The sequence below is a fragment of the Triplophysa dalaica genome, chromosome 9 (assembly GCF_015846415.1).
Source record: "Triplophysa dalaica isolate WHDGS20190420 chromosome 9, ASM1584641v1, whole genome shotgun sequence".
In the NCBI taxonomy this organism is placed as follows: domain Eukaryota; kingdom Metazoa; phylum Chordata; class Actinopteri; order Cypriniformes; family Nemacheilidae; genus Triplophysa; species Triplophysa dalaica.
The window spans coordinates 4,438,304-4,452,531 of record NC_079550.1 but is presented as its reverse complement, the minus strand read 5'-3'; the positions used below and the strand labels follow the sequence as shown (position 1 = coordinate 4,452,531).

At 39.9% G+C, this 14,228-nt stretch overlaps 3 protein-coding genes across 3 annotated transcripts in view; 2 read left to right on the top strand and 1 right to left on the bottom strand.

The window, feature by feature from the left end:
* Positions 1-761: 761 nt before the first annotated feature.
* Positions 762-3,699, bottom strand: parlb (presenilin associated, rhomboid-like b). Its single transcript, XM_056757016.1, has 10 exons — positions 3,599-3,699; positions 2,940-3,126; positions 2,686-2,826; positions 2,472-2,520; positions 2,284-2,379; positions 1,943-2,092; positions 1,756-1,826; positions 1,573-1,674; positions 1,404-1,501; positions 762-1,278 (listed from the first exon to the last, which is right to left on the bottom strand). The coding sequence occupies exons 1-10, from the start codon at positions 3,670-3,672 to the stop codon at positions 1,164-1,166; spliced, it is 1,083 nt and encodes a 360-aa protein (XP_056612994.1). The 5' UTR covers positions 3,673-3,699; the 3' UTR covers positions 762-1,163.
* Positions 3,700-4,151: 452 nt separating this feature from the next.
* On the top strand, positions 4,152-9,850 carry LOC130429296 (nucleotidyltransferase MB21D2). Its single transcript, XM_056757779.1, has 2 exons — positions 4,152-4,538; positions 6,934-9,850. Exons 1-2 carry the CDS (start codon positions 4,304-4,306, stop codon positions 8,196-8,198), a joined length of 1,500 nt encoding a protein of 499 aa, XP_056613757.1. The 5' UTR covers positions 4,152-4,303; the 3' UTR covers positions 8,199-9,850.
* A 2,708-nt stretch (positions 9,851-12,558) lies between these two features.
* Positions 12,559-14,228, top strand: part of fgf12b (fibroblast growth factor 12b) — a 35,466-nt gene continuing 33,796 nt past the window's right edge. Inside the window, exon 1 of the mRNA XM_056757363.1 lies at positions 12,559-12,888. Within this exon, the coding sequence (XP_056613341.1) occupies positions 12,861-12,888 (28 nt within the window). The 5' untranslated portion in view covers positions 12,559-12,860. The remainder of the gene's footprint in view (positions 12,889-14,228) is intronic.

Sequence of the window (14,228 nt, the reverse complement as noted above, 5' to 3'; positions counted from 1 at the left end):
TGCTTAATGCTTTATGAAAATAAAACATAAACATGTAAAAAAAAAGTTTCTCATGATCTTATAAATCTATTAATCTGAAGGTGTTTCAATGTTAGAAATCACTTTTGTTGACAAAAATGTAATTTGTGCATACATATTTATTTATTTATTAGAAAAACTGATTATTTCATAAAAAAATGCATTATTATTTGGTCCAAATAATAAATAAAATGTAGTCAATAAGAGTTCAGCATACATGGAATATCTTTCTAAAAGCTTCCCAGGTGGAGACCTCAAGAAGCTGGGTGATATCATTGGGTGGGATTGGACGGGTTTAATATTGTTCTAAACTCTTAAAGACTATGAATAAAGAGAGATTTTAAACTTTTGACTGGCATTGAACATGTGATTTAGGGGTGGACAGGAGGCCAGAATAATCACAGTATCAGAGAGAGAGGTGGGAAACAGGAAGGTTACTTAAAATAAACACGAGGAAGTTAAAACACATTGTTCAATTATGACACCACAACTGCTATTGAACTTTGACCTTTCCCAGAAAACAACACTGAAACACGTTCTCCCCTGTGTGTTTAATGAGGTGATGTATAGCGCATATATGTGTTACAGAAAATCCTGGTAAATCATTCACATCTAACTTTTTTAAGGTCAAAGTCTTGTGTAAACCGATGAAACATCAGAAAATAAAAAAAACTTCTGACGATGGAGAACTGATCCCACACACTAATAAAAATACACTAACTTTTGACAATGCTGTAAACACAGATTTTTAAATAAGTATTTATTTCTCAAAATGACAGTTACAGAATATATTCAACATTTCGTTTTCTGTAGATGGTGTCAATAGCCACTTTGTATGAGACCGTATTGTGAATGTTGTGATGAAGCTCCGCCCCTCATTACATTTGCCTTCCCTTGGATTCAAATCTAAATTCAGGGGCGGGGCATAGTGACATCACAGTTACACTACTGTTACCCAGTGTGACAACCGAAAGAGGACTTTGCTCTGACAAACAACTCCTCACACACAAACACACACACTCAACTTAATATGAGAAGACAACATGTAGTCTATAAACATTTGTGTGTGTGTGAGTGTGTTTCCATTTCTCAAAAATCCTCTCTTCCTCCTTCATGGGTCTATTTTCTACCCATAAGGCAATGCTCTAAAGTGAGCCGTTACCACCAGCGCCAGGACCTCTTGATCTAAAGTCATGCCACATCTTCACTAGGGGCTCTCTGTTCTTCCAAATAAGCTCATGGCCATACATTATATACCAACTTGGCAGTGAGAGAGAGAGAGAGAGAGAGAGAGAGAGAGAGAGAGAGATTAAAAAACAGGTTTAATGTCTATTTCACATCATAGTAACAGAAGTGTTTTGATATTGCTTCAGTGTGAGACTCACATGCCAAACAACGCCCCTCCTAAATGAGCTGCATGATCAAAGAAACGCCATCCCAGAATCAAGCCAGCTGTATCCAAGGCAACAATGGCTTTAAGAGCCTGTTGGCAAGGGAAGATCAGGTTGAAAAAAATCATCTCACAACCACAGACACTATTTCGCTCACACTTACGTTTCCAGCAGTAAAGGTGTACATGGGGAGGAAGATGATGGCCAATTTGGCTTCGGGCATTTTGGTGCAGACAGCTGCTAGAACTGTCATGATGGCCCCTGACTGACACACAAATACACATTTATTTCCCACATTTATGCAAATGCAGCATAATGCTTGAAAATCATTTAGAAACACACTCACCGCCCCCAGAGATGGACCCATCCGGCCCGTCGCTGTTTTACACACATAACTGACAAATGTAGAAATCACACCTGAACACAAAACAATGACACACATGCATTTCAATATATAGAAAGTAGGATATTGAAAAAGGAATTGATTTTCTGTTATCAGGATACCAGATACTAACTTCCTCACACAAACACACCTGCAGACAGGTAAAGGGCCACAAACTGTTCTTTGCCCATCATGTTGATGATGCTGGAAGAGAAACTCCACAACACGTACATGTTTGTGGCCATGTGAAAAAGAGAATAATGACTGAATGTGGACAGCAGCATGGGCCAACACAGTGCCTCTGAAACAAGATCAAAATGAAATTTAGAGCAGATTACATAGACTATATAGTGAACCAAAAATAAACCATCATCTAATGTTTATCCCTACTAAAATGAAACTGAAATCTTCATTTGGATGCCATATAGACAGGACTGGTACTACTAAAAACTCTTAACCAAAATCAACATATTACAAAAGAAAAACACTCACTGGAAGAGGGGTTAGATGTGAAGTACTTGAGCATGAAACGCTGCAGAGATGGAATCCTCCAACAACAAAACACCAACGCATTAGCTGCAATAATGCCTGTGAGATGGAGAGAGGCGGACAGAGAGAGATGTGGCTGAGTAAACCAGCTACATGTTTGAATTTCAAGATGTTTGAGTAGTTCATACTACCGGTTACAGTTTTCTGTCCTTCACTTAAATTGTTCCACCACTGGTTTACCTTAAGACCACCAAAGAACAACACATGCATTTCTGGGTGAGTAGCGCAGAAAAGAAGAGATTTTGAAAAAAGCATCTGCACTGGCCACAAAGACAAATTCTCTGTGTGTGTGAGCATACTTGCCAATAAATCTAATTCAAACCTTTATACATGATAAACACACACCTGTTTGCGTAAATCTCCCTGTTTCTGTGGCCGAATCTTCTCCAGCCAGTCCGCTTTGACATCGTCAAAATAAGTCTGTACACGAGATTTCAAACTTTCGTACTGCCATATTGCAGCACCTCCAAACGAACAACCTGTAAACTGAGCTGGCATTATTACCTTCTTACACCAGTGCTTGTAGAATAAGCAAACATTCACTAAACCTCCTTATTATAATTACTGTCAAACATGTTCGTGTTTGAAAGTATACCTACCCCTACGGTGAAGACAAATGGTTTGACAAGCCTGCCAAAGGATTTGCTGGAGCGTTGTGGAGCTGGTGGGTCCGGCAGGGGATCCACAGTCTTCTTGACTTTGACTTCATTTTGCACGGCTTCTTCTGCCACACCCTTCTTCGCTACCTTGCGAAAGCCACACCTCTGCTGGGTTTGATGGTTGAATCTACATGGATAACAAGAATGACATAGAATATAGTGCTTTGCAACCAGGTTATATGGACAGCTTCAAACTTCCTTTTACTCAATTTCTGACATCTAAAAAAAAAATTACTTTAAATGCAAAGACAAAACAACACCAAGGCATTTCATTTTGATACTTGAATAAATTAGACTGTGATTGTCATGGTGTTACTAATACCATCCTACCACCCATGTCAAATAAAAAAAGTAAAAAATATGCAACCTGTATTCAAACACAAAAATTATCCATGCTAGTAATAACTGCAATGTTTTTAGCTGCTGTAATAAATATGTTTATTAAAAAACACAGAAGATTTAAATATCGCAGTATTACTTAACATGAAGCTTCTAGGTCAAAACATTAATTCACGAGCTAATTAAACTCGTGTATCTTCATGTCAGCGGACAGGACAAATAGATAAGAGATGTCCAGAAAACACCCAATGTTTATTTACCTGTTCGTCAGGTTTTGTGCTTTTAAAACGTCTTCAGATACCAATCTGAACACTGCGCCCCTCAGCGCCATCATCACTGCGACCCCAGTGACGATTACACACACGCGTCCGGCTACGTCCACTTCCGCAACAGACCCGCGCATAGCGACCTCTGCTGGAGGAGGACTGACAAAGCACAGTGATGGACAAAAAGTGACGTCCGGGGGCACATTTTTATAATATTTACTTTCAATGAACCCATGGGTTCGATTAAACCACCAACATAATAGACGAAATAGACAAACACTACATTGTTAAGGTTTTATTAGGCAAAAACAGCAAACTACAGAACACCAGTGCTTATTTGAATATGCAAAATGCAGAAAAAAAACAATACTCTCGTAGTAAACAAACCATACACTTTGATTATTTATTAATATGTTGTTGATCCTTTCGTACTTTTTTATGGGCTTTGACTCAATGCTTTGCTCATATCTTGGGTGTAGTTTTTGTATTTAATTTGTATTTGTTGGTATATTACTTTAGACAATTATTTGTTTATTATTGAGACACTTTTTGCAATCATTCACTTTTAATGCACATTAGGCAATTTGTCAGGAAATCCCTGTGAGAGTGCAGCATCCGATCTTGAGTCCCGTCTCCCTCCGCCCAGCCCCATACAGCGCGTGCGCTCCGGTGCTCCGGTTCCACCGTCTCCTCGCGAACATGGCGGCGCCTGCGCTCTCCAGCCGGGCGGGTTCAGCTGGCAGCAGCCCCACCGCCACACCGACCAGCACCAAACACGTCCCGCACCACCCCGAGCTGGACTTCAGGTCCGGTACCAGAATCGACGATCTAAACCGACTGATCGCAGAGTTCACGAAGCACGAGCAGCGGGAATATGACGACCAGCGCGCGCTGGAGATCCACACGGCCAAAGATTTCATCTTCTCAATGCTTGGTGAGAAAACAAACATGCACAAGCTGATACAATTTTAAGACCATTGCATGCCATGCATTTTATGCATTTGAATGAAAGTCTTGCAGGTTTGGTTGCACCTTTCTTCTCTTTATGAAGCGCTTTACAGTCTGTGTTGAGCATTGTATGTGATGTTGTGTAAACTGCTTCAACGCCCTAAATTCACGTTGTTATGTGTTTATTTATATAGACTGTAAGGATTGCTTAAAAATACAATTCTGTCATTATTAAGTCACGTTTGTCACTCTTTAAACCTTTATGTTCGTTCAGGTTTCTGTTTTTATACGGCTTTTTGCCACAATAAAATCCCAGTGAAAGTAGACGTGCATCAACACGGGTCCATTTTGACTTAATTTTAAGTCTTTTAAAACCATTTAAACACGAAGTTCACCCTAAAATGAAAAATCTTAAATCATTTACTCGCCCTCACTCAGCTTTGAAAGACTTGAGGGTGAATAAATCGGAACATATTTTTTATTTTTGGCACAACTTTCCCTACAATAGCTATTTGTGAGAAAACAGACATATACACTTTAAGTCAGGGGGTCGTTGTTTGTTTACCAACATTCTTGAAAAATCTCCTTTGTTTTCTAAGAAAGAAATTACATAGGGTGAGTCAACAATGACAGAATTTCCTTTTTTGGGGTGAACTATTCCATTTTCTACTTATTCCATTTTACACTTGTTTTTTAGCAGACTAAAAATGTTGTATTTTTACAACAACAAAAAACATTTTCCTAACAATAAGCATGGTTGGAATATTATTAAAGCTAGGGAGAAGAGAACAGAATACACAACACACTGATTTTAGAGAATAGCTGGTAGAGTCAGTAAACAGATCCATCACATTGTGAGTTGGAGTGAACAGGAGGATTTGTGCAGAGGAAAGACATCTAAACACATGAGTTCAGGAAGAGCTGGCGAACTCTCGCCCTGGGCGAGACAGTGACGCAGATCTGCGCTTCTGTCTGTCTGTGCTCTGTCTCCTCTGAGTCTCTCTCACAGACTATCATACAGTGTGTGTTTATTCAACCATGTAGCCATGTTTGTGCCCAAAAATACGTGTTTGTCAACCTTTGTCAGGCGCAGATGGAATCAGCAGATTTTTTGTGCTTTATGTCCTAAATGTCTTGCTGCTCAACCAAAAAGATAACAAATGACCAATTTCAGTTTCGTGTTGACATTCTGGTTTAATGTTGAATGTTATTAGTGTGGCTTCACTAGAGTAGGTTGAATTGTTTTTTGCTTCGTCTCTAGAGTGTTGTCTTATGGGGCCGAGTGCAGTTTTAATCACCCCCTAGTCTCTCGCTGGTACATGTACGTGCTTATTTCTGCTGTGATGTCATCTGAGAATAGGGATTATTTTCTTCATATGTCTGTTTCTACAAGCCTCTGACCTAAAGTGTTCACTGTGTTTGTGTGGACACCACTGTTTTATTTTGGTCATGCGGAAATCCGTTCGCTCTAGTGGTCTAACATTTGGACTTGTGAAGATTTTACACTAACCTGTTTTCGTCCAATTATTTTTTTTCTTAAAGTGATAGTTCACCCAAAATAAAACTCGCCGTAAGAAATTAGTCATACAACTTCCGTCTCATGATGACTTTAAGGGGCAGTTTTTGGAAATCGAGATTTATACATCATCTGAAAGATGATTAAATAACCTTTCTATATAGTTTGTTAGGATAGGACAATATTTGGCCAAGATATAACTATTTAAAACTCTGGAATCTGAGGGTGCAAAAAATCTAAACATTGAGAAAATGGCCTTTAAATTGTTAATCAGACACGCTAGCAGGCCGTTGCTAATAAGAAACACGGTTTGTTTTAACACTCTCTATTGGTTTATAACACTGTAATGATGTTGTTGAGAATATATAAACCCGAAAACTGAAATTCTAAGCTTTACATAGATACCAAACATGAGTGGGTACCTACCCACATCTAAGGAGTGATAAAAAAACGCACAATGAAGATAGAAGAATACGGTTTCTTTTGTTTAAAAGCCGAGAATCTGTTCTTTCACTTGACATATTGTTTGTCCATATATTCATTACAGAATGTACTGTAAGCCATTAAAATTGGGTGAAAATGATGAAAAAAAACGCTGGCGTAGGCTGGCAACGTAAAAAAAAAAGGCTGGCGGCGAATGAGTTAATATCCTAATGATTTTTGACATAAATTAAAAATCTATCAATTTGACCCATTCAATTTTTTTGCTATTACTGTTCTCGTGCTACTTATGACTTCTTTTGTGATCCAGGGTCACATTTCTTGTATTTTAAAGCACAAAAAAAAACTTTTGAACACATTAGAAATAAGTCACGATCAACCCAGCTGCCCCTGATTGATGACGTGATGTCATTCCCTGTTTCAGGCATGGTGCAGAAGCTGGACCAGAAACTTCCGGTTGCCAACGAGTACCTGCTGTTGTCGGGCGGGGTACGAGAGGGAGTGGTGGACATGGACCTGGACGAGTTGACCGTGTACGCGCGGGGGTCAGATTACGACATGGACTTCACTCTGCTGGTGCCCGCGTTGAAACTTCACGACCGCAACCAACCGGTGACGCTTGACATGCGTCACTCTGCACTCTGTCACTCCTGGCTCAGCTTGCGCTTGTTCGACGAGGGAACCATCAGCAAATGGAAGGACTGTTGCACCGTGGTCGACCACCTCAACGGCGCCAGCAACTACTTTTTCTCGCCTACCCTGGTGGCCAGCTGGTTCCACGAGTCCATCAGTATGGTCCTCGCCGAGATCCAAAAGAAACCGCAGCGGGGGGTCCCACGGGTTGAAAAGGTGGAGCGGAACGGAACGGTCATTTCTATTATTTTGGGCGTCGGGGGCAGTCGGATGTTGTATGATGTGGTGCCAGTGGTGTCGTTCAAAGGTTGGCCCGCAGTGGCTCAGAGCTGGCTGATGGAGAATCATTTCTGGGACGGGAAGATCACAGAGGAGGAGGTGATCAGCGGGTTTTATTTGCTTCCCGCATGTTCCTCTACGGGCCAGAAGGAAAACGAGTGGCGCCTGTCGTTCGCTCGCAGCGAGGTGCAGCTTAAGAAATGCATCTCTGCCAGTCTGATGCAGGCCTACCAGGCCTGCAAAGCTTTGATTATTAAGCTTCTGTCTCGTCCCAAAGCCATCAGCCCGTACCACCTGCGCTCGCTGATGCTGTGGGCCTGCGACCGCCTGCCGCACACATACCTGGCACAGGAAGACTATGCTGCTCACTTCCTGCTGGGTTTGATTGACGACTTGCAGCACTGCCTGGTGAATAAAGCCTGCCCCAATTACTTCATCCCACAATGCAACATGTTCGAGCATCTGAGCCACGACACGGTCGTGCTGCATGCGCGCAAGCTGTCGTCTGTGCGCACCGACCCCGCCGAACACTTGCGAAGCGCAATCGATCACGCCAAGGCCGCCTCCCGCCTCACTCTCGAGCTGCAGTGGCGCGGCGGAAGTTCCAACCTGCCCTCTCCGCTGTCCGACCCCGGCGCCGACCAGCAACCAGATGACCGGCTAGCCAAGAAACTACAGCAGCTGGTCACGGAGAATCCTGGGAAGTCCATCTCGGTTTTTATCAACCCGGACGACGTCACGCGACCACACTTTCGCATCGATGACAAGTTCTTCTGATGCCACGCTTTCCTTGACCTTTGATTGGAAAAATGTGAAATTTCTGGTCCCGGAAGGATTTCGGATGCAAGCAAGCACACAGCAGGAGACATGAGGTTGATGCTAGTGTGTGTATATGATGTTAGAAATAGACGTGATCCTGATTCATGGCTGCAAGGTGAAGTTATGTTCGCATATCTGTTCCTCTCCTGTCTCGATGCTGAGAGACTGATTGAGAGAGATTTAAGGAGGGATGTGCGGGAAAGAAGATTTGTGGCTCATGTGGAAAACAGGAAACACATATATCCGCTCAGAAGTGCAATTAGACAAAATGTGTTTATACACCGACGCTTTATGTGTAATCATGATGTAACAACTGTAAAGACGCTTTTTTACACACCACCACTTTCACAAACATACTAAATGTCACTTGCTTTTTTCTAGTGCCCACACAGATACATTAAACATATCTCGTCTATGTGACATTAGATGAGATACAAGTCATGTCCACGTCCAGAAATCACGTCACCCTCAAAGACAAAAATTGACGGTTTGATTTGAAGCCCGTTTTTGCATTGTGACAATATTTGTGTTCACTGTGACATTTCTTCCTCAAATGATCATTAATGTGCTCGGATCATTTTTTTTTATTATCGTGCATTAACTTCAGTACATTGTACAATTACAATGTCTTATTTTTTTGTAAAATTAACTTTGAGTCTTAATCATTTTAACTAAATATATAAAAATAAGTTGAAATTGCTTATTATGACTTATTTTGATGAGTTGATGTAATGTAAAAATTTAAATTAAAAAAGTACATTGAAATGACTTATAATGCCAATTAGAACGCACATTTCAATTTAAGGGAGCAAAATATATAGTGAACAAGAAAATTGACCATCATGTCTAAAAGCTTTTTTTTCCAGTGTTGAGGATGAGATTTGTTTGCATTCCAGTTATGAGAATCGGGAACGTACGTGTGTGATGATCATGATCAAATGCAAAAAAAGCTAAGCGTAATGGTTTAAGTCTTTAAACCGTATTTGTGGCATTCACTCAAACATCAATTCAAGTGTGAGATAATCTAAAACTTTATTTCTTGTGATTTTATGTATTTGCTGCTAAAAATGATAGTTGCATTTATTAATTTCTTTTGCTAATTATTTTAAAGAGTACTTGTGTGTGACTGTGTACATACTGCTGTAAGTTACCCTGACTACTATTTTTGACCAATCCTGTCCACCGATTATCAGCATCGAGTAATCGCGTAATGTGTACTCCTCTATTTATTGACACGTGCATATCTTGGCAGGAGTGACTGATTGAACCGACCAAACGAGAATCTTTTAAGCTCTACAGGGACCAATGGTAATGCCTTATCACTGAAATCAACCAATGGGTTGTTTTTATTTCAATTTAAGAAATAACATTTTTCTCTTTCTATCTGAATCAGGGCGTGTCAGAAACTGAAGTTGTTTTAGGCGTTTCCAGGCTGATGCTGTGTTTATCTGTTCATATCAGAAATGTATGTATATCTTAGCGGTATGAAATATTTTCTCTGTTAATGTGTATGCTTTATAAACATGTCAGCAAGATAACGTATGTGCTACATATCAGTGTTGCATTGCATTTTAAAGATGTGTTTGATAAATAAAGAATGTACAAAATTACAGATTTGTAAGATTTTCTCGCTCTGCTAAAGATCAACAATGTGCTAATCTGAGAGTTTCTTCTCTTTCTTAAAGGGACAGTTCACCCAAAAATCAAATTCTACGTCATTTATTTACCATCATGTTATTCAAAATATGTTTGTGACTCTTTCTTCTGTGGAAGATATTTCTTCAAAACATCTTTTTGGTGTTTTGCAGTCATACAGGTTTGAAATGACATTAATGAGAGTAAATGATAAAGTAATATTCCTTTTTGGGTGAACCCAATCACATTTAATGGCCTGAAATTAAATTAAGCATGAAAAATAACTTGAGATAATACGTTTACACATCTTGCTGCATTAAAGGTGAAGTGTGAAACTTGAAATGTTGTGTTATTTTTAATGACCCAGCCAGCCCAGACAACAATACTGGTTAAATCCATGGTCTGGTTTTGGTTTAGGAGTCTTAAAGGAAAAGGCTACTTGGAACACATTAATTGGTTTTGCAATGATTTAGTTGGATGCCACTGCAGGTGGTGTGGGACAAATACATTCAGCATGCAACTTCGTCAGCTGTGATTGGCTGAAAAGAGAGATTTCATGGGCTGATTTACAAGCAAACTGCAAGTGTTCGGTTCTCATGACAGTTGGCAGCAAGCTCTATAGATTTGTGTCTTGACTAAATTCTCCTGGGATTGAATTTTGAAGGGTATGCTGTCAGAGCTGATGTAGATCTAGAGCTGTTCGGATGAGGTTCACATCAAACCTTTCGTTATTTCACTCAGCTCTAATGAATTCTCATTCACTGCAGGACCATTGCTATACAAAGACATTCTTCCAAATAGCTTAATTTGTGTTTAGCAGAACAAAGAAATTGATACAGGTTTGGAACAATATGAGGGTCAGTAAATGATGGCAGAATTAGCATTTTGGGTAGAACTGTCCCTTTAATTCAAGTTTACTTCATAAACTTATTTTCCTTTTGTCTCTTCAAGAACTTTTGCAGTTACCGAGCATCATCAGGTTTTACAATCCTGTCAGCTAAATGTTCACTTTCCCTGCTGTATGAAACGCACAGAGGCTGTAAAACAGAGAGATAGATGATGTTTTATGGTCAGGAGCTTTGCTCTGCTTCTAATATTAGTTTCGGGACAGCTGCTCTAATCAGCAAATGTGCAGAAAGAGTTTGCAGGTGTGCGTGTGTGTTTAAGGTAAATGCTGAGCATTGTGTAACATTACAAAAGAAAGCTTTCTAAAGTATTGCTTAGGAAAATGGATAAGCTGTTGTATGTATGTATGTATGTATGTATGTGTGTGTAAATGCTGAGGCTTGCATGTTGTTAAATGCTGACCTGAGGTAAGGGTGTAGTCTCTTTTCACTTCATCTTGCTCACCATTGTGAGTGAATTTTGCTTAAACAGCCGAATACCAAAATAATCCAGCGTGAGTTTATATGTATGTGTGTGAGCTTTTGTAGTCGGTGCCAGGTTATTTTTGCTTCCTGTCATCTAAGCTCCTTTCTGCACACCTGCGACTGGTCCTCCATTGTGTTTGTTTGTGTGTGTGTGTGTGTGTGTGTGTGTTTGTGTGTGTGTGTTTGTAAGAAAGAGAAAGGTTGTTTGGTAGTTAGGGGTTTAAACATGTTCACCTCAGATGATTGTCAACGGTAACCTAACGGCATTGTTTTATGCAGCAGAAGGTCATTATAGACAGGAAACTTCCTTCGACTGAATCTAGAAAATAGAACTTTATAACATTAATATTCAATTTGATTTTATTTGATTTGTGTCCCATCGTTTCAAAGCAGCTTTGCTGGAAGAGAGAGAAAAAAGACAAAAGTTAGTAGTCAATTTAAAATAATGATGGTCCATCTTTTTTATTACCACTTTGTTTTTTTTGAGGGAGCATATGATATAATAATAGGTTTTTTAAAACAAAGATTATACATTTTATTACCAAATTATAAAAAAAATTGTTACAAATTACCCCAATCTTCCCTTAAACGGTAAAACCCTTTGGAAAAGAAACCATGTTTTTAATACAATAAAAGCCTGTTTTTCTTTTTGTGTCAGATTACCATTTGCATTACCATTTTTTTAAGTACCACAGCTAAATTATGGTTATTTTTGTAAGAATTTGAACATTTGGTTGCAATAATTTTACTGCAATTAAAACCAAAATACTATGATTGCTTCAGTTATTCCATGGTTAATTTTCCATAATTTTTAGCAACTATGTTTGGCAGGGAAACTTTGGATCAAAAATCATGATTCTACAATAGTAGAAAACTCTATAGTTTAATGATGTAAAATATCCTTCCCGTAAAATCTACCATTGTTTCATTATAATATAAGTTTTGTAACCTGCACGTTTTCATTACAAATATCATTCTTATACTGTGGTTACTGTAGGAAAACACATGGCTAACTTTTGCAACGGTCCACTGCACATTTTTACAATTTTTTTTAATTAATTTTCAGAGATTCTCTAATTCCTGTATAATGTATATTAAACACATTAAAAATATAAAAAATCGTGGTATTTTATATGGTATACAGTCGAAGGCCTTAATAAAAAATCATTGTATTTCCACCTGATACCAAGGCATCATTTATTACAGCAACAAAGGGTCAAATTGACCTCTGGCAGCTGTCCAATCCATCACGTAGGATCTCTCGCCGGTGAAGTTTTTAGGAGGTCTCACATGACACCGAGGGGTGACGTCACGGCCGAGTGTCTGATAGCTGCGGAGCTGCGGCAGCTCCCGTTAACGGCGCGCGGAACGACGCAGGTGATGCACGAGCCCGGTCCGACGCTCGCTCCAGCCTCCGCCTCGACCGACGGGAGAAAAAAGCTACAACAACACCACCACCCACACGCCACACCCGTGACAGTTCGCCAGCGCGTGCGAGCCGCGGGTTCATCACCGGTTAGCGCGTGAACTGATTGCTGCTCTCACGCCCGTGCGCAGCAGCGAACACCGCGTTTACCGTCATCCTTCTCCTCCGTGACCGACAACAGCGCAACGGATGATGGAGAGCAAAGACAAGAGCGCAGGTGAGCTTGAGCGACTTTACATCATTTAACATTTACATCATGCTTGTGTGATCGCTTTCATCATCTCATGTCAGAGTGTGTGTTTGCGTGTATGCAAGTGTACATTTGTGTATATATGTGAATATATATGTATGTATTTGTGTATGGAGTGTGTGTAATATGATTGTGTATGTGCGCGCGTACTGCGGTACTCAGGGCTGCTGTCCTGTTGGGAGTCTGGGGTGGGGTGCTGATGTATGTCCATATGCACATGTGTCATCCTCCTCAGATGAAGTGCTCTCATCTGTGTGCGATGCTTTGCGGAGGTCTTCAGTGGCTTTAAAACGTCCTGATGCAGCAAAAAGCCTCTGGGATGGGAAGGGGTGGTCTTCCTCAATGTTTTGCCTTCAGGATGTGTGTCTTATGGGGCTTCTCACAGGCGGCAGCTGTTAAAACCCCTTAACACAACCTGTCTGCGTCCTTTTGTGTGTATGCGCCTGCTTGTTTTTGTTCCTGTATCCCTTAGCTATCAATGCTTATTGATTTGAAGGTAAGGTGGATCATATATTGGGTCTGTGCGCGTTTGATGTCAAAAATGTTTCTGCGTTTCAGTCATCAGTATTCAGGGTGTGTAGCACTTTCTAACTCAACTGTAACCAAATGTTGGAAGAGAAACTGAGTAAGTTTGTAAGATTGTTTAAGATGTGATAAGACCTAGAAGCATCAAATGCATTTTGTGTAGTCACTGCACCCGAGGTTGTGTGTGGGTGATGTTGGTCTGTCAAATGGCCTAGTATCCAGCACTAATAAATGGATTTGGGTCATACGAGACGTTCTTAAACCTATATATGTCGCTGTTTGTGTGTGCTTTAAATACATTCGTCCAAGCGGATACATGGGTGACACTGAAAACTCTTTTAATGTCATTGCTTTACATAGCATCAATTTAAACTAAGCTAGAGTTTTTCTTAGTGTTTTTTAATCAACTGATGTCAATTAAGGGATTTGTGGACATGTGAAGTTGGTATAAGGTCCAAACCTTACCCGACACAAACACTTGAATACCTCTATCTATGAAAGCAAGATTTATTTAATATTTTAAAATGTATCAGAATACAATTTATTTGCAATTGTGGATAATATCACATTAAATTGTATAAAATTTTCTTTTGCGGTTATGTTTCTTTTTCCTCTGTCAAAACTCTTCTTATCAACTTTAGTTGCTTAACTCTCCACATGTCTAAATGAATGGATAACCCAAAATGTATTTTAATTTCTGATTTACTCACCCTCATGCCATTCTTGGCATATATGACTTCTTTCTTCAGTTAGACACATTTCAAGTCATTTCGTAAGAAGGC